This window comes from Macaca thibetana, chromosome 13, assembly GCF_024542745.1.
Source record: "Macaca thibetana thibetana isolate TM-01 chromosome 13, ASM2454274v1, whole genome shotgun sequence".
NCBI classification, from domain to species: Eukaryota; Metazoa; Chordata; class Mammalia; order Primates; family Cercopithecidae; genus Macaca; species Macaca thibetana.
Window position 1 is genome coordinate 100,245,584 of NC_065590.1, and position 25,934 is coordinate 100,271,517.

General features: G+C 43.0%; 2 protein-coding genes across 2 annotated transcripts in view; one reads left to right on the forward strand and one right to left on the reverse strand.

Annotated features, from left to right (window-relative positions):
• RSAD2 (radical S-adenosyl methionine domain containing 2) overlaps positions 1-4,171 on the reverse strand; it is a 29,048-nt gene extending 24,877 nt beyond the window's left edge. The window contains exon 1 of the mRNA XM_050754703.1: positions 1,117-4,171. Within this exon, the coding sequence (XP_050610660.1) occupies positions 1,117-1,459 (343 nt within the window). The 5' untranslated portion in view covers positions 1,460-4,171. The remainder of the gene's footprint in view (positions 1-1,116) is intronic.
• A 5,095-nt stretch (positions 4,172-9,266) lies between these two features.
• Positions 9,267-25,559, forward strand: CMPK2 (cytidine/uridine monophosphate kinase 2). Its single transcript, XM_050754702.1, has 5 exons — positions 9,267-10,147; positions 11,586-11,700; positions 13,749-13,950; positions 22,209-22,442; positions 23,906-25,559. The coding sequence occupies exons 1-5, from the start codon at positions 9,476-9,478 to the stop codon at positions 24,027-24,029; spliced, it is 1,347 nt and encodes a 448-aa protein (XP_050610659.1). The 5' UTR covers positions 9,267-9,475; the 3' UTR covers positions 24,030-25,559.
• The last annotated feature ends 375 nt before the right edge of the window (positions 25,560-25,934 follow it).

The following is a 25,934-nucleotide window of genomic DNA, read 5'->3' on the forward strand; positions in this document are numbered from 1 at the left end:
AGCCTCTATTACATTCTAGACATTCTGCCAGGCATGAAGATACACAGGAGGGTAAAATTCAACCTTGGAATACAATTTCTTTGAACAAAATAGTACATTTTAAAAAGCTGCAAGACACATTTGTAGCAAGTGCCATGAGTTCACAAGTGAAAAGTAAAGGGCATAATTATGGCTGCAGAGAACCAAGGAGAATTCAAAGGAGCTTTGAAAGTTCATCAACAAAGATTTGAGGACAGACATTCTAGGAAGAGACAACAATATGACCATTGTCTTAGCGATTTTGGTGTTTGGAGAAAATGAGTGTGACTGTTTTGTGAAATTCATCAGGATGCACACCCAGAATATGTGTAATATGGTGCATGTATGCTATGCTTTCGTTAAAAAGTTAAACAAGGAGGGAAAGAAGCTAGAGATGTTGCTGAAGTTACTAGCTGAGAAGGTACTCTAAGAAAGACAGGAAGACAAGGATGGAAGGAAGAACAGATCTGGAGTGGAAGATGTTGCATTCGAAGGTCACATGCTGAGTACTCTCCAAGATGCTGCCAGTTACTAACGTGGTGATACTCAGTAAGCATTCTTGAGAGCTAAGTCCTTGACATATTTGCCAAAAAAATTGTAAGGCTTCCTATTAAAAGAATATACACAAACTCAAATATAAGATTCAACCGCTGCTGTTTTTACGTCAAAGTTTTTGTTTTTGTTTCCAACTTTCCTAATTATTAATAACTGTTTCTAGAAAACCCAAATTCATTAGTGTTGTGGGCAAACTCAGAAAGTGGTACAATCTTCCCAAACCGCCTCTTTCCAAACACCGAGTGTAACAGGGACCTGCCCTTTGCATAGACCCCTGCTCACTTCCAAGTGGCAGGAGGGACAGGTTTGCTCCACAAATCCCCTGCTCCAGGCCAACTCTGGGATTTAGGAAGGACTAGGTGCCCACTCCAAAATTCACTGAATTATTTTCTCCTAGGACAACATGCTCACCGTGCAATGGCAAATGGTGACCTTGAGTTTTGGAGAAGCTCACCAGCTTGTGTGTGCCCCCAGCCCCTTCTCGCCTTACCCTACTGCCGAATGGTTGAGAATCCTGATTTCTGTCTGGGACCATAGACTCACCAGCTTCCTTAAGCAAAAGCAATCCTCTCTTTGCTTCCTCAAGGGGCAGCACAAAGGATGTTTTGGCTGTGTGGAAACAGAAGCCGCATTTGTAGTTGCACTGGCGAGTGAAGTGATAGTTGACGCTGGTTGGGGTGGTGGACAGAGGAGGGTCCTCTTCCTCCTCTTTGGTCTCATCTGGCTCTCTCCAGACCAGCTGCTGCTTTGTCCTCTTGGAAGCTAGCAGCCAGGTTGCCCTCAGCCAGCAGAACAGCGGGACAAGGCTCCTCCACAGAGAGCTCAGAGGTTGCCTGAACACACTCAGGAGCTTCCCAGCAAAAGCAGCAGGCGTGAGTACCCACATGGTGGCAGACGCCCGGAGCACAGCAGTCCCTGTATGCCGGGGACTCTCTTTATATAGGGGTGGAAATCAGCAGTCTCTGAGCAACCTGTCGTGGGGAGCAGGACACACCTTCTTTGACTAACACTCAGTTGAGTTAGAGTTTCGATTTTTCACACACGAAAGTGAAAGTTGAAACAGGGCCAAGACTGAAGTCTAGAGATCGAGACCAGCATTCCTGGTTTCTCTACTCACGGCTGCCTCAGACCACTTGTATTATAACAGTCTCTCTAGCTTGATGTAGTTACAGATGAGGATAGCAGTCTCTATCAATATCTAGCTTTCTGTCTGATAGAGATAGACACAGGTGCATTGATCAGCACGCTTTGTACTTGTTGCATTGCTTTCTCTTGACATAGCCAAGTAATAGTTTTTGCTCCATCATAGTGGGGGGGGGGCGGTCCTCAGGAAAAGTTTCTTTTTAGAGCCAAATAATAAACAGACTGATTGGCTGGTGGAGGATGAGTACAGGATCATTCACCTCAAGACCCCTTTCAGATCACAGTAAAAACGCATGGAACAAAAATTGAATTTATGTCTTAGTCCATTAGCCATTCAGCCTAATGTATGCAAGGTGACAGTGTTAGAATTTAGGTATTTACATCTTCCTGTATTTTGATATCATTTTTTATAGATGCTTTTAGTTAGAGGAAATCCAGTGCTTTTCTAAGATGCTTCCTAGTTGGTGAGAATTACTGCGACCCATCGTTTATTTATCTTTACAGTTTTCTTAGAAAGCCTTGTTGACCTTTTTACTGAAATCTTCCTTTTAGCCGTCTTTCATCAGAGCTGTGTGTGTGTGGTCTTGTGCTTTCATGACACCTGTAGAAAGCTGGAAGAGTCCTAGTAGCTGAACTTCCAGAGCCACAAATCATGTAGCTGGGTGACTTTGAGTAAGTGACTTCATTTCTCTGGATTTCCATTTCTTTATCAGCAAAGCCGCATATCTCATGCGATTTTTGTGCAGAGTAAAACTGCCAATTTTTGAGAAATCCAGAGAAATGAAGTTTGCCTGGCAAACTTTAAGTGTTCAGTTAGGGATAGCTCCTGTTATTCTGATACTGTCATTTTCTGAATTGAAACAGAAATGACTTATTTTACTTAAAATAAAACATTAAACATGTTTAACTTAACATTTAACATCTGCAAAATTGTCTGCTTAATGATTACCAAATATTCAACAGTAGCTATATCTCAAGTCCTTGAAATCTCAGCCCAAAGTTTCTTAAACTCTCAGGCCATGGTCTTGCACAATTGAAAATCACTTTTTGCTAGATCTCACTTCTGCATACACGTGTGATCATGAGAGGCATACAGGTACCTGTTAAATTTGAGTCAAATTCTTTTGGGTTAACTTGGTTCCCCTTTCTGGCTGGAGAAAGTTTGAAATCTCAAAGGTTAGGTCAGCACGATTCTAGTGGGGGTCTCTTGCAGGCATCGGTTAAAATAGGCTAGGAAAATCTTAAAGAGGCGCCAAATGCTTAGCCCAAACATGAAGAGGATCAAGACTTGGAGGGTGGCATGCAGAAGGAACGCTACTGCAGCGGAAGCCAGCTGGAAATACCTGGAGATCAGAAACTTAACCTAGGAAGTCCAGCCAGGAGGCTTTTTGAAGGTGTTTTTCAGAGATTTGGCTAACCTTAAGATCTTACATGTTCCCAATTCAACCTGCCTGGAAGTATTTACCCTGCAGAAAGTGGCAGCAGCAGCGCAAACATCACTCTGTGCAGGGAGGAGAGAGTCTAAAGCAATGTGTTTGTCTAGGACCACACGAGCAACGGAGTCTATGGACCTCTGTTGCACTCTGATCGCTTGGGTGGTGGAGCAGGCAATTCTGTGAACAGTTCAGGAAGGGTTTCTGATCATTTATGAATTCCAAGCAGAATCTAGTTTAAATTGGGACCCAAAAAACCTTCCTAATCTAGCTCCTTCTAGGGTTAACTCTTCTAGATGAATTATAGCCTTGAGAGTATCAACAACTATTATTTTCATAATCTAAGGAGTTATCATCAGTGTTGGATTATAACTGTTAGAGAACAGGGTAGGTAGTGCTGGTGGGGATAACTGAATAGATGGGAATTTGGGAAAAGGTATTTCCGTGGCAAAATCTCCTGGTGAGGATAACTCAAGTATTATTTCTCCTTTCTGGGAGAATAAAATACGGGCCTGGAATATTTCTAAGAAGTCCCTTCCTAGGAAGTGTGTGGAAGCCCGAACGAAAAACAACTGCCCATGAGGGGTACTAGTTGGAAAAGGATAGGTGAAGATTAGGAACCATCATAGGTTGGTTGGCTACCCCAACCATCTGGATGAATTCAGAACCCTGGGGAGGGTCCATGGAAAGCATGCTGGGGTTAAGGATGGACAGAGTAGCCCCAGTGTTGACCAGAGCTCTGATGAGTTTTCTCCAATCTTAATACCTAATTCCCCTAGTTGAGTAATTCGAGTAGGGGAAATGTCCTGAGAGGCTCTATAGTTCTGCTTGAGGGAAGAGGGCTGGTAAACTTTATCAGGATTTAATTGTAGCCAGATATTGTAGGAAATTAGGAGAACTCAGGATCCAGTCCAGTCTACAGGTAGAAAACCAGAACTTGAAAACAGGGCACAGGGCTTTAACCTAATAATAGGTGCATGTTAGTTTTTCTTAAGAACATGACTTTTTCCTCCACATTAATCATACAGGAACTTTCAGGTTTTAGAACCTCTAGAGACTAAGAAGCCAAATCAAGGCAGGCTTTAGATTTTACTTAGGGTCTTACTTAGGGTTATTGGGCCTACCAGGAAGTGACAAGTTTTATGCCTTCACTATAAGGCTGGGAACTCTTGAAGCCAGGCATTTTATGATCCTTCTTAAATATGACTTTTCAGTCAAAGCCTAGTAATATAATCAGTATTTCCAATAGTATCCTGCTTATAAAGGGAGAGCAGATGTTTACTGAACTTACAGAAATACAGTAAGAATGCTCACAAATAGTGTCTGAATTTTGGAGGACTCAAGTAGGGAGAAACGTAAATGCTTCCACTTGTGTTCACAAAAGTATACTTCACCAAATTATTGTAAACTATAGCTAATGAAAGAAAAATTTCTTGAATCTGAAAAAATATTTTAGAACCAACATTTTAAATAAAAGTCATAAAATTATCCTTATCAATTACTCACTTTCAGTTATTTGTTTTCCTTAATTTTAATTAGTAATTTTGGGCTATAGCTGATTGCAAATGCTACTAGGGAAGAATTTAAAACAATAATTGTGGAGGAGAAAAATCCAGAACAGCCATGATCAAAACTCTGATGAGAGTTTACAAGGAAATTGTTAGAAAGAATGTAGAAATAATTGCAAGAAAATTTAAAAGAAAATTAAGATATTTTTGTGGCACACAATCATTTAACAAAACAATCATACTCAAGACTGATAACACATATTATGATATATTAGTCAATTCTTGTATTGCTGTAAAGAAATACCCAAGATTGGGTTATTTATAAGGAAAAGACGTTGAATTGGCTCATGCTTATGCATGTTGTACAGGAAGCATCATGCTGGCATCTGCTTGGCTTCTGGGGAGGCCTCAGGAAACTTACAATCACGACGGAAGGAAAAGTGGGAGAAGATGTCTCACATGGCCAGAGCAGGAGCAAGAGAGAAAGATGTTGGTCGGGGGGAGGTGCTACACACTTTTAAACAATTAGATCTCACAAGAACTCACTATCCTGAGGACAGTACCAAGTTGGTACTAAGCCATTCATGAGGACCTGCTCCCATGATCCAATCACTTCCCAACAGGTTGCACCTCCAACACTGAGGTTTACAATTTCACCATAAGATTTGGCTGGGGACACACATCTAAACCATATCATATAACATCTCGGAATTTTAAGATCTCATGCAATCTGGAACACATATTAGTGACATATTTATATAAATATAACTTAAAGGGAGTTAAATACCATTTCTCATTTGATATGCTTCCCATATGATTTGCCAAATAAGTCTAATCATTTAGTATCTCTACAAGATCAAAGAGTCCTAATTTAGGGTTTTGGTATTGAGGAAACCTGCCAAAGGTGTCAAAAGGTTCAAAATACTTGATTATATATACAGAATCATATATCACTGCTAAATAAACAAAGCGATAATCAGAAGACTTCAAAAAGAATACAGATTTACATGGATGTGAAAATCCTACCTTTTTTAAAAGTTCAGTTTCCCTAAATAATGAAAAGCCTAATAAAAACAACATGAAGCAAAGGAATTATCTCAGTAAAACACAGACTCTTAGCTTACTAGACCAGTTATCTAATAGGTAAAGGGGAAACAAACCTCCTTTAGTATGACTGCTTCTCCTTATGGAAAGCCCATTCGCATAACCTGAAAGTGAAACCTGATGCAAAGGGTATTTGAATTTAATCAGGCACAGAAAGAATGTATCCAGAATTCTAAGCGTATGCTATTATAGAGAAATGTAAACAAGAAAACTAGTACCTTGAACATGGAAATCCTTGGTTCTTAGGAACAACATAGGAAGCTTCCTGGTTACATGGAACAATTCAGACACACCAAGAAAAGCCAAGAGTGTAAAATCAAGTTATAATGAAGGAAAACTTTGGTTTTCTAGAACTTCAAAATAAACATTTTAGCATCAGGCCATGACAGCAGTGTTAGAACCAGAGAAAAAGTTACAGGAGATGACAAAAAGGTTGAAGGAGATGGTTATCATGTGGCCATGCAAAAAGAATTTACCTTTTCAAGGACCAAGAGAAAGAGAGCTGCATTTACAACCTGAAAACAGGAAAATTATATAGATCTCAGGAGGAAATATGCCAGAAACAGAAACTGTTTGTAGTTTAGAGGATTACTATTAAGGGAACAGATTTGCAAATTAAAAATTACTCTTGCAATTTTACTAAGACCAAATCAGTATTTTAAGAAAACCTTGTTTTAATACAGGGGACCAAACTTTAAAGTTCTGTATCAGTGTATTTTTAACATCAAAGTTTAATCCTGAGAAAGACTCATATACAATTTCTTTTCAATTGTAGCCAACCTGCTTGCACAGAAAATTGCTTTTATAAACTTTCTTTTCATGCAGCTTATGATTTACTTAGACCTGATCTCTGAAAGTTGCTCAGTGTTTTTAGCCCTTTTGTTAACTTCTAGCCTAGGATTTGGGTTATAGAGTCATCACTCTATCCTGGGCTCATTTTATTAATTCTTATTTTCTGAGCTTATCATTTATTTTGTAATATTCACTTTTACGAATGTGGAATTGTTTGTAATATTCTCTTTTGTGCATCCTTTTCAACTTGTGGTTCTATCATCTCATTTATTCCTATTCTGATTTGCATTTTCTTTCTTTTTCCAATTGAATAAACTACCTAGAAGCACATCTGTTTAAACATGTTTTCAAAAACTAAGCTCTTTTTCAAAATGTTATTTTTTCATTTTATTATTTATTAATTGTTATTTATATTTTTAATTCTCCCGTTCTATTTATTTCTTTCTTAGGAGCAGAATGGCTAGAAAAGTTTCATTTTCTCTTGTTTAATACTGTAAATGTTGAAGATTATGGCTTTTCCTATGATACAGCTGTGCTATTCATTCATTGAAAGACACCTCTTTGAAGTATCTTCCCAGCCTGCAGCTTCTCTCCTTTCCACCTGCAAGCGTGGGCTGCTACAGACACGTTTAGCCAATATAAACATCCAGCTGTGGCTCTCAGAGTCTCTGTCCTACAAATTTGAAGGGGCTTGAAAATCTAACAGAAATGTTTCTTTATGAATGAAGATATATCTTCAACATCTTCAACACTTATATAATATTGACTAAGCCCAGATACTGCAGTGTTTTTAACTTTACATCTCTTTGCAGGGCAAAGGTAGGTGAAAAATAGGAAAACCTAAATTAAAAAAAGATAGGACGCTTCATTTGGCAAACTGTATGTCAGGTTTTCTTTCAGTTGGAGGCTCAGAGAAAAGTTAGGAAGAAGCTAGTCTTCCTACTTACCCTCTAGGTGCTCCGTGGTGGGAGCTGAGCACTGGCAAGTGACTGTGGAGTGTTAAAGTCCGAGGATACAAATAGCCTTGGTGGGGGATACAGGAGAGGCTACTAACCCAGATATGTGGAGGGTTATAGGCTATATCATGTCCCCCAAAATTCATATTACAGCCCTAATCCCCAGTTCCTCACAGTATGACTTATTTCAAAATAAGGCTTTCAATAGGTGATTACATTAAAATGAGAACATTATGGTGGGCCCTAATCCAGTCTGACTGGTGTCCCTCCCAGAAGAGGAAATTGGACTTTCAAGGAGACGCCAAGGATGCACGTAAAGAGGAAAGGTGCCGTGAGAACACAAGAGAGAAGGCGGCCATTTGCACGCTAGAAAGAGAGGCCTCAGAAAAAGCAAACCCTGATGGCAACTTGATCTCCAACTTCTCTGGCCACCTGAACTTTGAGAAAATACATTTTCTATTGTTTAGGCTGCCCAGTCTGTGGTATTTTGTTATGGCAGCCAAGATAGACTAATACATCCAGAGAGGTGGATGGCATAGGGAAAACGCCCAGCAGGCTTGAGGATGAAGTACTGTCTTAGAGAAGAAAAGGGAGTGGCTGGGAGACTCTTACTTTCATACACTACATACACGTGAAACCATTCGCACATGCTAAACGTCCAAAAGTGAAATTCCTGATAAATTATTCTATTCTCCAAGAGCTAAAAAATTTTAAACTCCTAATTCTTCTTAGCCTATGAACCCACACTCCAACCACCTATCTCTATTTCACATTTGTTAAAAGTACTTTTTTTCAGAATTAAACATAATCCCAAGTTTAAGTCCAATATTATTAAGACATAAAAAATATAACTGCTTTCAGCTCATCTAATGTTTTCAATCTTTGTCTCAATTCTAAATTTTTGAGAGTTTCCCTGGAGAATATTATCCTTTTGTTTGTTTTTGGTTTGTTTGACATCATTTTTAAAAGCCATCAGTTACTGAGTAAACACAGAATAAAATATCCACATAACTGGGCAAACACTGTTACACTGTCGGGCAGTTACACTGTTGGGCAGCAACAGTGCTGATGCTGGACTGTGGCAGGCAGAGGGTGCTATCCTGACACACTTCACCTTAGTGCAGGAAACTTCAATTTGGTGGATGAAAGGCGATTTCGAGGTGCCAATCTGGGCGACACTTCCCAGTTGGAGTCAGCAAAAAGGAGAGGGCAATCCAGGAAGAGGGAAAAGCTTGTACACAGGTGAGTGGGTGCACAGGTGAGTGAGTGAACAAGTGAGGTAAGATACAGGAGAGGGAAGAGCCAGAACTGCGCCCTGTTCCCGCAGGAAAGCAGCTCTGCAGGATTAGAGGGGCCCCCGGGGACGCGTGGTCAGAGCTAGGAGTTGAGGTCGGGGAGGGGGCCCACGGTCTGCAGGGCCTGGTCAGTCATCCAAGGGCAGTAGTGTGCCTGCACGTGGGCGTTTAAGAGCCAGTTACACCGGGAAGGGACTTCTCTGTCCCTCTGTCCCTCGCGCGTGCACCCCCACCCCCTCCATGCACCCGGCATATGCCGCAGAGGAGCAACTCAAACCAGGGTCGGGACCGCCAGCCATCCGCAGAACGCACACGGAGCTACCTTGGGGCCGAGGACACAGGGCCTCATTCGGTGTCAGCCCCGGGAGCCTGCGCTTGGGGACCGCGCAGGCCGGCGGCGCCGCGCACCTGGGGCCCCGGGGCCGAGCGTTTGCTCCCGAGCGCCGGCTGTTTATCGCGCAAATCTCGCGGCGAGGAGGAGAGGCCGGAAGAGCGCGCCAGCCTCAGGGCTCCTGCCCCGCCGGGGCCTCTGGCTTTCGTTTCCCCGCAACGCTTCGGTTTCGTTTCCCCCCGGCGCCTGGCTCCCGCCAGGTTTCATTTCCCACCGACGCCTGGCTCCCGCCGGGTTTCCTTTCTGAGGCGGGGCCGAGGGCGGTGTCGCTGAGACGCCCATGGCCTTCGCCCGCCCGCTTCTGCGCCGGCCACTCTCGGGGCAGCTGCTCGGGCGGCGCGGGGTCTGCGCTGGGGCCATGGCTCCGCCTCGCCGCTTCGTCCTGGAGCTCCCCGACTGCACCCTGGCTCATTTCGCCCTGGGCGCCGATGACCCCGGCGACGCAGACGCCCCCGACCCCCGCTTGGCGGCGCTGCTGGGGCCCCCGGAGCGCAGCTACTCGCTGTGCGTGCCGGTGACCCCGGACGCCGGCTGCGGGGCCCGAGTCCGGGCGGCGCGGTTGCACCAACGCCTGCTGCACCAGCTGCGTCGCGGCCCCTTCCAGCGGTGCCAGCTGCTCAGGCTGCTCTGCTACTGCCCGGTCGGCCAGGCCGGCGCGCAGCAAGGCTTCCTGCTGCGCGACCCTCTGGATGGCCCTGACACCCGGCAAGCGCTGCTCGAGCTGCTGGGCGCCTGCCAGGAGGCACCACGCCCGCACCTGGGCGAGTTCGAGGCCGACCCCCGTGGCCAGCTGTGGCAGCGCCTCTGGGAGGTGCAAGACGGCAGACGGCTGCAGGTGGGCTGCGCACAGGTCGTGCCCGCTCCGGAGCCCCCGCTGCACCCGGTGGTGCCAGACTTGCCTAGTTCCGTAGTCTTCCCGGATCGGGAAGCCGCCCGGGCTGTTTTGGAGGAGGTAAGAGTTCTGTCCCTTTCCAGCGCCCAGCGTGGCATCTGAACCCTTCAGACCAGAGAACTGGACCAAGAGGCTGGTCTGTAAAGCCGGTTCTTGCCTGGGTGGTTTGTTTATTTCCGTTCGCAAATCAGGTAGGGAAGGTGTCCTGTATGCCAGGCAACTCTTTCAAGATTCTTGTTTGCAAGGATCTTCCAACCTGATGTGGAACATAGACCTACACCAGGCCACGCGATGCTTGCTGTCAAAGCATCCCAACAGCACTGCAGAGGGAGTAAAGGGGTTGCCGGGAGTAAGGGAAAAGAATGTCAGCTGGGAAGTAATTTTATTTGCTGATGATCACCATTCAAGGATCTTGGGGTGAAAAAGAAAATGCATGAGTTTAGGCGGTTTAAGAAATTTAGACTTAAATAGTGTTTACCTACCGACTGGCCATGAACCTTGTACAGGTTACTCAACTACTCTAAGTTTGACCCTTTGACTTGTACAATTCCCACCTTGCGGTGTTGTCCTGATGATTAAGGAAACATCTGACTCACAGCAGGTACTCAAAGAAAGAGACTGAAGATTGTTTCTGATCGCAGGCTAGGCAGATTTCCTCCTGTGGCACAGATGACCCTTGACGATGCCCCATGGATCTTGGGAATATTTTCCAAGCTTACGGGACAGCGTTGTGGAGCAGTTAAGAGTGCAAGATCAACCACGTGTATTTAAATTTAAACTCTGGCATTTATTAACTGTGTCACTTTGAGCAAGTTTCTTCAACTCTCTGCCTCAGTTTCCTTAATTCATACGCTAGGAATTATAATAGTATCCCCAACCACCACCTCAAAGCTATCACTGAGATTGGCAACTGAATACTTGTAAAGCGCTTGAAAGATTGCCTTGCTCAGAGCAAGCACATAAGTGTCTGAGCCTTGCTGTGAGTTGCCGTGAGCGTGCAGTGAGATAATGCACATTGAGGAACTGGAAATTCCCAGAGGGACGCTGCTCTGCTGGCTTTGTGATTGCTGTGCTTGGCTCTTTTGCTCAGTCTCCTGAGTGGCTAGGAGAGGACATGCTGCAGATGCAGACTGCTGTCTCCAGCTCACTGTGTAGCTGATTTCCCATTCTTGTGACACTGTGTTCCCAGTGGGCCTGTAGTTCCATGTTGCTGTGTCACAGGACACTAATGATGTGCCTTGCCTGGCCTTTCTCAGAGCTGCTCAGTGAGGGCTGCATGCCACCGAGCGATCCAGACAGGGACAGCTGTTTCGAGCCTCGGCTACTCAATATAAAATAAAACACTCCAGTCCATCCTAGCATCAAATACTCTGAATTTCCATGGTCTGGCACGGTTCTCAGTATAACTTAGGCCTATAATGTTGTGCTCAGCAATTTAGGTGTGATTTCTGCAAAAGCCCCCTGGCTTCATTGCTGACGGATAGACGTTGTTTTACAGTGTACCTCCTTTATTCCTGAAGCCCGGGCTGTGCTTGACCTGGTCGACCAGTGCCCAAAACAGGTCCAGAAAGGAAAGTTCCAGGTTGTTGCCATCGAAGGACTGGATGCCACGGGTAAGATAATATTACCTTTTAGTTATAGGCAATGACACTAACTGATTAGGTGCAGAAACAGAAATACTTCCTACAAAACAAAACTTTATATGGAGCCTTCTGTGTGCCCCTGCTGTGTGGCAGGCCCTGTGCTAGGCAGGCCCTGGGATGCAGAGATGAATAAGACCTTCAATATGAAGCAGCATGATGTGTGGGCGCGAACCCTCAGTGGTCTGGCGGAACATAGGAAGGGCACTGAATCTGGCTTCTGTGGGGCTTTGTGGGGTGGAGTGCGTGATACCTGGATTGTATTTTAAGTACAGATAGGAGTTGGTCAGGTGATGAAAGCAGGTAGCATCCTCCAGACAGAAGAAATAGCATGGGCAAAGGTGCAGGGGCTTGAACCAGGGTGATGTGTCCAGGAACCACGGGCAATTCAGAGATTCTTCTAGAGCAAAATGTGGAAGAACTAGGAAATGGAAGAAAAAAAGCCTTCTGAGCTGTCAAACTGAGGTCAAAATACAATGTGTGCTCACATTAGCCCAAAGTACAAAAGGGGCGGAAGTGCTGCTCCTGTGGCCCAGGACACACCAAGGGGAGGGTTGATGCTGGAGAACTAGCATCCGAGTGGTTCAGCACAGGAGTTTCTCCTCCTGTGTAAACTTGAGGGGTACAGACCTTTAATAATATAAAAGGCAATTTCCATATAGAGGCACTTGTATACTCAGCTAGGGAGATGTGGCCCATGTTGACCATCCTGGCTCCATATGAAGGATCGGGCCATGTCCTGGCCTTCAGGGAAACCAGCTGTCATCACTCAGGTGTACTGGCTATGCCCAGGACCAGTCATAGTTTCTTTCAGCTGCAGAGGGAATTGTAACACCATCAATCCTTCAGTTGATGTGTTTTGTTGATCATTTATTTTGTACCCACAGCTAATTTAGATTTGGTGGGATTACAGGAGATATAAAAATTCTGCCTCAACACAAGCATCCACACATACAAATGTTACAAGGAGATAGCGTAGAGTGGCAGAAAGAACATAGGCTAGTGGTTCTATCTGCCCTGCATTTGCATCCTGCACCAAGGCCTGCCAGGAGGGTGAGTTTGGGTAAATGTGTTAACTTCTCCAGTGCTCAGTTTCTTCATCTGTAAGATGATTGAATAGTAACTATTTTGCAGGGTCACTGGGAGAATTAGGAGCATAACATGCTGAGTACTTGGCTCCTAGTAGACACTGAGAAATGGTAGCTACTGTTAAGGTCCATCCTGATAACCCAAGAAAAAAAGAAAATAGATAGTTGGCAATAAAGTGTTAAGTATGTGATAGAGAAACATAAATAAATTGAAACAGTAGGAGCTCAGAGAAACTAGTGCACAGTTTGCTGGAGTAGATCGTCTCATCACCACCTGTCCTGAGCTCCAGGCAGCAGCTGAGAATTGTGAGATGGGCTCTGGGAAGGGGCTAATCTGTCACCTGAGGTTGTGCAAAGGGGGAGTCAGAAAGTCAATGAGGCCTGACCAGTGCCTTTGAGGAGAAGGCTGAAACCTAAAGCAGATACAAAAGCTCTAAAGGCCAAGCCCAAAGGGGCAAGCACAGGAGTGAGTGGTAGAACCAGGCCTGGAAATTGGAAAGGGATTGCACAGAAGTGGAAGCAGGGTATGAAGAAGGTAGAAAGAGAGGAGGGGCGAGAAGAGTCGCTGTGGATGCCAGCTGTGGGTTCATCAACTACAGACAGTAAGACGAGAGAAAGTCTTCAGGGTGGGGAACATGGTAAGAGGGTAAGCAGTAGCTGGGCTGCTGGGAATAAAAGTCACACATAAAAGGGGCTCTTGTATCTAGACTCCCAATATCAGATTTGATCACTAACGAGAGTTTTTCCTCCAGGTGTCCTAATACCACACAGAGGAATCCTACCTTCCTATGGGTCTATAGCTTTTTATAAAGAATCCAGTTATTTAGTCTGCTCATTTGATTTGCAGGTTGAGAGAGTGTCTGTGCTCTTTCTATGTCAATATTAACTTTTGGGCTGTAGTTAACACGTATATACTTTGTGTATGATCCGCAGGTAAAACCACGGTGACCCAGTCAGTTGCAGATTCGCTTAAGGCTGTCCTCTTAAAGTCACCACCCTCTTGCATTGGCCAGTGGAGGAAAATCTTTGATGATGAACCAACTATCATTAGAAGAGCTTTTTACTCTTTGGGCAATTATATTGTGGCCTCTGAAATAGCTAAAGAATCTGCCAAATCTCCTGTGATTGTAGACAGGTGGGTATAAAGATGCCTTGAATTAGGCATTTTCTCCTTAATATATGAGAGAGAGAGAGAGAGAGAGAGAGAGAGAGAATATGTGTGTGTGTGTGTGTGTGTGTGTGTATACATACATGTATATGCCAGGAAAAAATTGTGTTTAAGTCAAACTGTATTATGATAATAATAGGAATTCTGCTTATGAATTGTTAATTACCTATACTAAGCACTGGCATTGGTAGAGAATTACATATATAATACTAGTATCTGGAGCTATAACTTGGGTAGGTGAATGTTAAATGCTATTCCCAGTTTACTGATGAGAACTGTAGATCTCAGAAAGGTAAAGTAACTTGCCAAGGTAAGCTGGAAATAGCATACTGGGGACATTAATGAGTCTATACTTTCAGTCATTCATTTGTTCATTGGCTTATTCACCAAATACTTACTGGACACCTCCTGTGTGCCAAAGACTAGTCTCAATTCAGAGGATTCAATGATAAACCAGTGTATTAGTCCATTTTCATGCTGCTGATAAAGACATACCTGAGATTGGGCAATCTACAAAAGAAAGAGGTTTAATGGACTTAGAGTTCCATGAGGCTGGGGAGGCCTCACAATCATGGTGGAAGGTAAAAAGCACATCTCACACAGCGGCAGACAAGAGTAGAGAGCATGTGCCGGGAAACTCCCCTTTTTAAAACAATCAGACCTTGTAAGACTTATTCCCAATCATGAGAATGGCATGGTAAAGGCCTGCCCCCATGATTCAATTACCTCCCACTGGGTCCTTCCCACAATACATGGGAATTCAAGATGAGATTTGGGTGAGGACACAGCCAAACCATATCACTCCCTTCCTGGCCTCTCCCAAACCTCGTGTCCTCACATTTCAAAACCAATCATGCCTTCTCAACAGTCCCACAAACTCTTAACTCATTTCAGCATTAACTCAAAAGTCCACAGCCAAAGTCTCATCTGAGACAAGGCAAGTCTCTTCCACCTATGAACCTGTAAAATCAAAAGCAAGTTAGTTACTTCCTAGATACAGCCATTACAAATGGGAGAAATTGACCAAAACAGAGGGGCTACAGACTCCATGCAAGTCTGAAATCCAGCTGGGTAGTCAAATCTTAAAGCTCCAAAATTATCTCCTTTGACTCCATTTCTCACATCCAGATCATGCTGATGCAAGAGGTGGGTCTCATGGTCTTGGGCAGTGCCATCCCTGTGGCTTTGCAGGGTATAGCCCCCCTCCTTGCTGCTTTCGCAGGCTAGTGTTATCTGCAGCTTTTCCAGGTGCACAGTGCAAGCTGTCGGTGGATCTACCATTCTGGGATCTGGTGGACAGTGACGCTCTTCAAACAGCTCCACTAGGCAGTGCCCCAGTAGGGACTTAGTGTGGGGGCTCCAACCCCATATTTACCTTCTGCACTGCCCTAGCAGAGGCTCTCCATGAGATCCCCACTCCTGCAGCAAACTTCTGCCTGGACATCCCCACATTTCCATACATCCTCTGAAATCTAGGCAGAGGTTCCCAAACCTCAGTTCTTGACTTCTGTGTACCTGTAGGCTCAATACCACACGGAAGCTGCCAAGGCTTGGGGCTTGCCCCCTCTGAATCAAGAGCCTGAGCTGTACCTTGGCCTCTTTTGCTCAAGGCTAAAGTGGCTGGGACACAGGGCACCAAGTCTCTAGGCTGCACACACCAGAGGGACCCTGGGCCCACAAAACCATTTTTTTCCTCCTAAACCTCTGGGTCTGTGATGGGAGGGGCTGCAGCAGAGGTCTCTGACATGCCCTTGAGACATTTTCCCCATTGTCTTGGTGATTAACATTTGGCTCCTCATTGCTTATGCAAACTTCTGCAGCCAGCTTGAATTTCTCCTCAGAAAATGGGATTTTCTTTTCTGTCACATTGTCAAGCTGCAAATCTTCCAAACTTTTATGCTCTTTTCCATTTTAAAACTAAATGCCTTTAACAGCACCCAAGTCACCTCTTGAATGCTTTGCTGCTTAGAAATTTCTTCCACCAGATACCCTAAATTATCTCTCTCAAGTTCAAAGTTCCACAAATCTCTAGGGAAAGGGCTAAATGCTGCCAGTGTCCTTGCTAAAGCATAACAAGTGTTACTTTTGCTCCAGTTCTCAACAAGTTCCTCATTTCCATCTGAGACCACCTCAGCCTGGATTTCATTGTCCATATCATTATCAGCATTTTGGTCAAAGCCATTGAACAGATCTCTAGGGAGTTCAACCTTTTCCACATTTTCCTGTCTTCATCTGAGCCCTCCAAACTGCTCCAATCTCTGCCTGTTACCCAGTTCCAAAGTCACTTCCGCATTTTTGGGTATCTTTTCAGCAGCACCCCACTTCTGGTACCAATTTACTGTATTGGTTCATTTTCACACTGCTGATAAAGACATACCCAAAATTGGGCAATTTATGAAAGAAAGAGGTTTAGTGGATTTACAGTTCCATGTTGCTGAGGTCTCATAGTCATGGTGGAAGGTAAAAGGCATATCTCACATGGCAGCAGACAAGAGTAGAGAGCTTGTGTAGGGAAACTCCCCTTTTTAAAACCATCAGGTCTCAGGAGACTTATTCACTACCATGAGAACAGTATGGGAAAGACCTGCCCCTGTGATTCAATTAGCTCCCACTGGATCCCTCCAACAACACATGGGAATTCAAGCTGAGATTTGAGTGGGAGCACAGCCAAACCATAACAATGAGATAGATCATTCCCTACTTTCATTGAGCAAACTTAACATTTTAGGAGAATAAAAGTATCAAGTGAACAAATACATAAAATAATACATATGATGAGATAAGACAATATCAAAGCATGATAAATATGGGGAAAAGGAAAAATCAAAGTAATGTGCTAGAAAATGGCTAACCTCCCACTAGATATGGTTTAGAAAGGCCTGTCTGAGAAAGCACCATTAGTCAGAGCCCTGATTTTAAAAAAAAAAAGCCAAATGTGAAAATTCCCAGGTAACAGAAAGCAGTGTGTAGAGAGAGGAATCTGCAAGAATGAAGCTAAGACTGAACTGAAATAAGCTAACATATCTGACAACTAGAAAATGGTCTATGTTCTGGAAACGTAGTAGATGAGGAGGTGCTTTGTGGATGAATGGGAAGAGGAAGGTTGGGGCAGATCTGTAGGGCCTGTGGGCCATGGCATAGGGTGGATTTTAGAGTGCACTGGGGAGCCACTGGAATGTTTCTGATAAAGGAGAGACATAAACTGATATGTACTTTAAAAATTCATCTGTAAGAAATCGCTTTAGGTCAGGTGCAGTAGCTTACATCTGTAATCCAAGCACTTTGGAAGGCTGAGGTGGGAAGAGGGCTTGAGCCCAGGAGTTCAACACCAGCCTTGATAACATAGTGAGACCTCATCTCTACAAAAAAAAAAAAAAAAAAAAAAAAAAAAGAAAAGAAAAAAAAATAGCTGGGTATGGTGCTGCCCAGTTGTAGTCCCAGCTACTTAGGAGACTCAGGAAGGAGAATCCCTCAAGCCCAGGAGGTCAAGGCTACAATCACAGAGCAAGAGGGTGACAGAGCAAGAGGGGCCTTGTCTCAAAAAAAAATCCCCAAAACAATAAAACAAAAAACACAAAAAAAGAAGAAAAAAATACCTTTAAAAATACTATAAGAAAGGAGAAAGAATATGACAAGTAGGTCATACTGAACTTACATCACGATGGCACAGGGGTGAAAAGATTACAGTCACTGTGAGATTCCATTTTACTCCCATCTGGATTTCATTTTACTCCCATCTAGTTGGTGAAACTACTGTAACTAAAAGTTTCCTCATATGATATGGATCAATAGAAACTCTCATATGATGCTGGTCAGAGCATATCATATGATACTGGCATAATCACTTGGAGAGCAGTTTGAGAAGATGTAGCAAAGTGGAAGATTGCTCCTGCCTGTTGAAGAAACACTCACAAAAGTTTCTTTCAGCTTCCTTCATACTGTTGCAAAATTTGAAAAACCTAAAGCCCATCAACAGGAGAAAGCATGAATAAATACCAGCATATTTATAAGGTGGAGAACCATACAGCAGCAGTGTAAATATGTTGTGCAGTGCATGAGAGCGCACACATTACAAAACCATAATGTTGAATGAAAATGTCAAGTTGCCGAAAGATGTTCAGTAGAATACACTCACAGTTATTCATACTGCAAAGAGTAGAGAAATGAAAGGATGTTGAACAGCAGATTTAAGAAAGTTGTTCTCTGGGAAGTAGAGATAAATGTGGTTGATAAGGAGTTCAGAAGGACTTCGATTGTGATTGGATTATTTCTTAACATTTCTTGAACGTTCATTTTCTCCATAGATTTACTTATTTTTGTAAACATAAGCAATTGCATTGAAGTATGGCATAGTTGGTAAATAACATTAATCATAAATGTAAATCTCAAAGAATTTCAAGAAGTCAACACAGCCAAGTCACCTGTACTCAGATGAAGAATGAGAGCCTGCCACAGCCCCTACACCCCTGTTCTGCCCCCACCCAGTCATTGCCCATTTCATCCCCAGGGGTGGTGACTGTCCCAACTGACATAGCCATATATTAGTTCTGCCTGTTCTTAAACTGCCTACAGATGCAACTATTTGTTAGATACGGAGTTCTATTTGCGCCTGACTTCTTTCATACCACATGTGTTTTGAAGATTTGTCTCTGTTATTGTGAACTAAATTTCATACATTTTTGGTGCACATATGTATGCCATTCTGTTGCATAGAACTGCAGGGGCATGGGGTTTGTGGCTGTTGAGGTTTGGTAGGTGTTGCAAAAAGTATTCTAAAGGGGTTGAAAGAATGTTGAGTCTCCTCCCCTCCCAACAGCAGTGTTTGTCAAGTCCCTGTGACTAACAACCCTGTTGACATTTAGTATTAGCAGATTTTAATTTTGACTCCTCTAGCTTTTCCACTTGTTCCTGGTGGGTAAGCTGGTCACTGAAAAGCTGATTTGTGATATTGGGACACAGAACTACTACTCCTTTCTTGAAACTATATCTTTCTCTGTACACTTTTCTGTATGTCTGAAATATTCCATAAAGAGACCGCCCTGAGTGTATGTGGAGAATAAAGTGTGTGGTGGGGGAGGGGCAGGAAAGGAAAAAGAATCAGCTAGAAGGCTGTTGCTACAGTCTAGACTGTGATGGCCCATGAGTCGTTTTAACCCTGGGATGACAATGGGGATGGCAATGGGGATAACACAATAAGAATTTCAAAGTTGGCAAGTTATGTGGAATCTTAGGATGAACTGAGAAGGATATGAAATCTCGATCGTTTATGGGAATGCTTTGCCTGGAAAATGTTTTTGTCCTATTGTTAATGTGCCCGATGTTATCATATGTGATATCTGTATTAGTTCATTCTCACACTGCTATAAAGACATACCTGAGACTGGGTAATCTATAAAGAAAAGAGGTTTAGTTGACTGACAGTTCCACATGGCTATATGGGAGGCATGGCTGGGGAGGCCTCAGGAAACGTACAATCATGGCAGAAGTTGAAGAGGAAACAATGGCAACAGGAGAGAGAGAGAGAAAGAGAGAGAACACGAGAGAGAGAGAGCCAAAGCGAGCGAGCCAGGGGAAGTGCTACACATTTTAAACCCCCAAATCTTGTGACAACTCACTCACCATCATGAGAACAGCGAGGGGGATGTCTGCCCCCATGATCCAGTCAACTCCCACCAGGCCTCATCTCCAACAATGAGAATTATTAGGTTGGTGCAAAAGTCATTGTGGGTTTTGATATTATGCTTAATGGCGAAAACTGCAATGACTTTTGCACCAACCTAATACACTTTGGCAGGAGATTTTGGTGGGGACAAAGAACCAAACCAAATTGATATCTTTTTTGATACAGTCCTGTATCAAAACTATTAAAAAAATATATCACACTGTTACTATAAGATAAATATCTAATTCTTATCAGACACTGGTTATAACTAAAGCCGGATCATTGCAAATTATAATAACAGAATACAGGACAGCACTGAAAAGCACTGAAAAAACTAAGGTTTTCCCAGCAGGGTATGACTTTCGAGGCACATTATTTCCTAGGACGCCTGCGGATCCTGAAGCAGCACTGGCCACTGTGTGCGGGCAGGGATTTCTGCGCTCTGTTCCCCGGTTTTCTGATCTGTTAAGTGGGGATACTTATGGCCCCTTCCCTTCCTACGGTCAGGAGTTGTGATGAAGATTCAGTGAGTGGATGTGTGTGGAAGTGCCCTGAAAATAGGAAATTGCTATTAAAATATAAAGCATTATAATATGAGCTGTGTATGTGTTGGCAAATTGCTTTTGATTTGAACTAATGTGGCTTCCCTGACGGCAGGATTGGAGAATACTAAAGAGTGGGAAGCGTCTGAAATTGATGGGCTAAGGGTGTGATTATTTAAAACAAGCAGCTGTATTGTCTAGGGAGAACTCTATAGAAAACGGGTCCCTAATTCTTCCCTTGATTTGTCGTCTTTGTGTGTGTGAATTGTCTGCAATTTAGTTCTTTAAAGAAATGCTGTATCACCTTGTCAGATGAAAAGAAAAGAGCAGTTATTTGTTGTCTTTGTGGGTTTTGTTCATGTTTAAAGATTTTAATGAAACCCATTTTAGACAATACCATCATCTAGCTGAAAAATATGAGAGACAGTAATTTTTAACGGGACTGTGGTTAGGGTTGGAGACTTAATCACCCCTATTACCTTTAAAAATCTATTCTTGCTAGTGATTTTTCTACAATAAAGAAGACTTTAAAAATAAGATGATATCAGACTCTGTATTCATCGATGGGCATTTAATTCAGTGAATCTGGAGCATGCGCAGACCATGGTGTAAATTATAGTTTAAGTACCAGAAAAAGAAAACGGAGACCCTGATTGGCTTTTTTGAGCTTGCAGGACAAAATCCGTCTGACAGAGAAGCTGAAAGTACAAGTTTGTGAGTGACAGGAGCTGGGTAAGTAACACCTAGGAAGGTGTCCAGGTAGAACTCACAGGAGCTGGCAGTGGCCTGAAGCTCTCAGAGCACACTTTTGGAGGTGAGCAAGGGCTTTGAAGGATGAATGGCGTCGGGATGATCAACTCGCAAGTGAATTTTTTTCTTGCGTCCTTTTCAGTGCTGTCCTGTATTCTGTTATCATAATTTGCAATGATCTGGCTTTAGTTATAACCAGTGTCTGATAAGAATTAGATATTTATCTTATAGTAACAGTGTGATACAGTTTTTTTTAAAGCACAGAGGTCCAGAGGAGAGGTTGCAACAACTATGGAAGGCAAACAAACCTTGCATGATCTCTGTTTTCCAGATAAGGAGATTGAGGCTGTACCAGCTACGATGGCTTTTACCTACATCTACAAAACAAGTGGGGCGGGGGGCACAGGCAGAATGACACACAGTCCAGGTGACACAGGCAATTTATTATGTGGACACCACTGTGTACTTTCCACTGTGGAGAGGAGTTCAATTCTACAATGATCAAAATTTTAGGATTTTAAAGAATTGGCCAGGCATGGTGGCTCACACCTGTAATTCCAGCACTTTGGGAGGCCAAGGCGCGTGGATCACCTGAGGTCAGGAGTTTGAGACCAGCCTGGCCAACATGATGAAACCCCATGTCTACTAAAAATACAAAAATTAGCTGGGCGTGGTGGTGCATGCCTGTAATCCCAGCTACTTGGGAGGATGGGGAAGGAGAATTGCTGGAACCTGGGAAGCAAAGGTTGCAGTGAGCTGAGATCCTGCCACTGCACTCCAGCCTGAGCAACAACAGAGTGAGACTCCATCTCAAAAACACCAAGAGCAAAAAACAAAAAAACAAAGAACTGAAGGTGTAGGAACTGACATGGCCTTTCCAGGTTTTTTAGTCTGCCAAGACACAGCCCTTAAATATAAATGAACTGCCAAACAGGTTCATCGTCCCCTGTCACCCTCCCTTCTTTCATAGAGGAACTCGGACAGCAGGACCAAAAAGATGTGATTGCGGAGGCCACACTAAATGGTAGTTTGAGATACATCAGTGGAGCTGTGTGAAGAACACACTGCATTATTACTGTTGTCAATTTTATGTTTTAAACAATATTGTATAACATTTTTTAGTTTATAAAATTTAGTTTTATTTAACTTATTCAATACTAGAAAACCGTCTGTAGAGCCAAACCTGGTTTCATCATTCCCGGCTGCTGATTTCCAGATGCTACTTTGACTTCTTCTGCAGACAGAGAACTCACTACCCCATTCCTTCTCAGGTACTGGCACAGCACTGCCACCTATGCCATAGCCACCGAGGTGAGTGGGGGTCTCCAGCACCTGCCCCCAGCCCATCACCCTGTATACCAGTGGCCAGAGGACCTGCTTAAACCTGACCTCATCCTGCTGCTCACCGTGAGTCCTGAGGAGAGGTTGCAGAGGCTCCAGGGCCGGGGCATGGAGAAGACCAGGGAAGAAGCAGAACTTGAGGCCAACAGTGTATTTCGTCAAAAGTAGGTGTCCCAATGCAATGTGAGCGGCAGGCTCTGAAGGGAGATGCGCCACTGGCACTGGCTTTAGGATTGTGAGGAAGTGATACTGTTTCCAGTTTTCAAATGCAAGAGGCAACATCCTCTAAGTTACTTCATCCCCTTCCAATGGGCTTGTCACCACAGGTCTGCAGCATTGTTATCTTAAAGCAAAGGTCATCAGACTAGGGATCAGACCCTGCCGCTGATCCTGGCTGTGCTAGGAGCAGCTGCACCTGGGTAAGACAGTAAGTGACTGTGCCTCAGTTTCCCCAGTCATAGCAAAATCACACAGAGCACTAGATAATGAGCTCACAGTAACATTTACCTATTAGATGCTTCCCGTGTGTCAGGCATTTTACTGATGTTATGTCATCCTTGCGAGGAAAACATTAGCTGCATTTTACAGCTTACAACTTTAAGGCTCAAAGGATTAAGTGATTTGTCTAAATGTACATAAGTATTCAGTAGTAAAACCGGGATTAAAATCTTTCTGATTTTGCAGCCAGTGTTTTTGTTTTAATTAGAAAGTTATAAACACAACAGCAGAAGAGAGTCTGGCCAGGCCTCCTGCCTCATGACTGAGTATGAATCAGTTCTACAGCACTGCTTTTAAAAACTGAAGCAGAAATATTTTCTCTAACTAAACAATGACAGCTCTGTTACCATAACATAGTAATGTTATGAATAATGGTAGCTGCTGTGGGTTAAGATACTGTGCTAAGCAGTTGACTTGTATTAATTCCATTAAACTTCAGTGAACATTTGCAAGGGAGGTATGGTTTCAGTCTTCATTTTGCAGCAGAGGAAACTGAGACATGGAGGATAAGAGATTTGACCAATTCACTTGGCTAGGAAGTAGTCAAGCAGAGTTGTGAGTGCAGACGATCCACCTCGACACCCCTGTTTTAACCGCAGTGCTGTGAGGATTCCATAAAGATATAGGCACTAGTCACTCTGTATACACATGAAGGCTAGCTAGCATGGAAAGGATATGTAGATTTCTGGCAAAATATCAGAAGAGTCCCATGCATATATTAAGGATTCTGGCTTGTGTGAAAATTATTCAGGGCACAGACTTGGGGGAAATTTGCCACTGAACAAATTACCTAAATTCTTTGAGCTTCAGTTGCCTTCTCTGCAAAAGAGGGATGACAATAGTCTCCCTCCTAAGGTTACTTTGAGAATTAAATGAGAAAAGTCATGCAAAATGCTAATGCTTGGCAGAAAACAGGTATTCAACAAATGCTAGCTATTAAACATTATTATTCGTTTATTATTTATTAAACAAAATGCATCAACGTCTTCTGTGGGCAAAGCTAGTTACAGTGAGATAAATGACATGGGAAGCTTGCTTCAAGCTGTTTATGCTATGGTAGGAAACGAACATTAATGCAAATAGCTGTGTGAAAAAGTAGACCAACTCTTTGTGTTTTGCCTGTCCCCAGGGTAGAAATGTCCTACCAGCGGATGGAGAATCCTGGCTGCCATGTGGTTGATGCCAGCCCCTGCAGAGAAAAGGTCCTGCAGACGGTATTAAGCCTAATCCAAAATAGTTTTAACGAACTGTAGTTACTCTGGCCAGGTGCCATGTCTAACTAGATTAGATGTTGTTTGAAACATCTACATCCACCATTTGTTACGCAGTGTTCCCAAATTTCTGTTGTACAAGCATGTTGTGTGGCAGAAAATTGGAGACCAGGCATCTTAATTTTACTTCAGCCATCATACCCTCTTCTGACTGATGGACCTGTCATCACAAAGGACCCTCTCATCATGTTCCAGTGAGAGGCCAGCAATTGCTTTCTTCCTGGCATAGTAAACATCTTCTTGGAACATAAGTTTCACTTCATCACTACCAAATCTCTGGAAGACCTGTCTTACTCAGACAGCACGAGGTGTACAGAAGCAGTGGAGAAGATCTTCTGGATCAGCAGGGAGGCTCCGGAGCCCCTCCTCCTACACTGGCATGCTGATGAGATCGTGACGTGCCTAGCATTGGCTTCTTCCACATCTGGTTGCACTCATCATGATGGGCTCGCTGCATCTCCCTCAGTCCCAAATTCTAGAGCCAAGTGTTCCTGCAGAGGCTGTCTATATGTCCTGGCTATCCAAGGACACTCCTGTAGGGCCATGTTCTGGGTAAGGAACACTTACAAAGAAGGCATTGGTCTTGTGTCTGAGGCTCAGAGCCCTTTTGGTAGGCTTCTGAGTCATATATAAAGACATTCAAGCCAAGATGCTCCAACTGCAACCAACCTTCTCTGAATTATATTTTGCTTATTTATATTTCTTTTCTTTTTTATCTAAAGTATGGCCCTGAATAGAATGCACATTTTCCGTTGAACTGGATGCATTTCATTTAGCCAGTCCAGTAATTTATTTATATTGATCTATACATAATATATGTTTCCTCAGCATAGGAGCTATGATTCACTAATTAAAAGTGGAGTCAAAACGCTAAATGCAATGTTTGTTGTGTATTTTCATTACACAAACTTAATTTGTCTTGTTCAGTAAGTACAGTGGATCTTGGAGTGGGATTTCTTGGTAAATTATCTTGCACTTGAATGTCTCATGATTACATACGAAATCGCATTGAGATATCTTTAGATAGAAAAAAGTAGCTGAGTGAAGGGGAAATTATAGAGCTATGTGGCTTTAGGGAGTAGGTTGAACCAGGTGATTACCTAAAATTCCTTCCAGTTCAAAAGCAGATAAAACTGTAAATTATTTTATCCTATCTACCATTTCTTAAGAAGACATTACTGCCAAATAATTAAATTTAAGGTTTTATCAGGTTTGCATATAGAATATTAAATTCTAATAAAGTTTCATGTTAATGTCATAGGATTTTTAAAAGAGCTATAGGTAATTTCTATATAATATATCTATATATATTAGAATGTAATTGGTTTCAGTTGAAAGTATTTTAAAGCTGATAAATAGCATTAGGGTTCTTAGCAATGTGGTATCTAGCTGTATTATTAGTTTTATTTACTTTAAACATTCTGAAAACCTTATACTGGCAGCCCAGAAAAACAAACAATTAATGTATCTTTATGTCCCTTGCACATGAATAAACTTTGCTGTGGTTTACTACTCTGTGCTGTCATCCTGGGTACGTATTGATTTGTCTGAAAAGTGCTTTTTCAGTTCCCCTTTTAATATTGTGATATAAAGGAGGGAAATTTTGGTAAAGGAAGTTGAAAGGTGTGAGCTGGCAGGCTAAGTGGAATTTGTGGTCAAAGTGCTTTCAGAGAAAGGGGAGGGCTATTGTTTGCTTTTAAATATCATTTCCTCATTACAAATATTAAAGACTTTTTGTAATTCATTCTTTGTACACCTGGACTTTTTATATACCGATAGGTATGTATGACTTACGAGTATTCGGTAAAATAGCACCTCCTACCCTAAAACTGATGGCAGGTAATCCTTTGCTTGGCTCTGCTCATTGCAAGATGAGCTTTGTTTCTG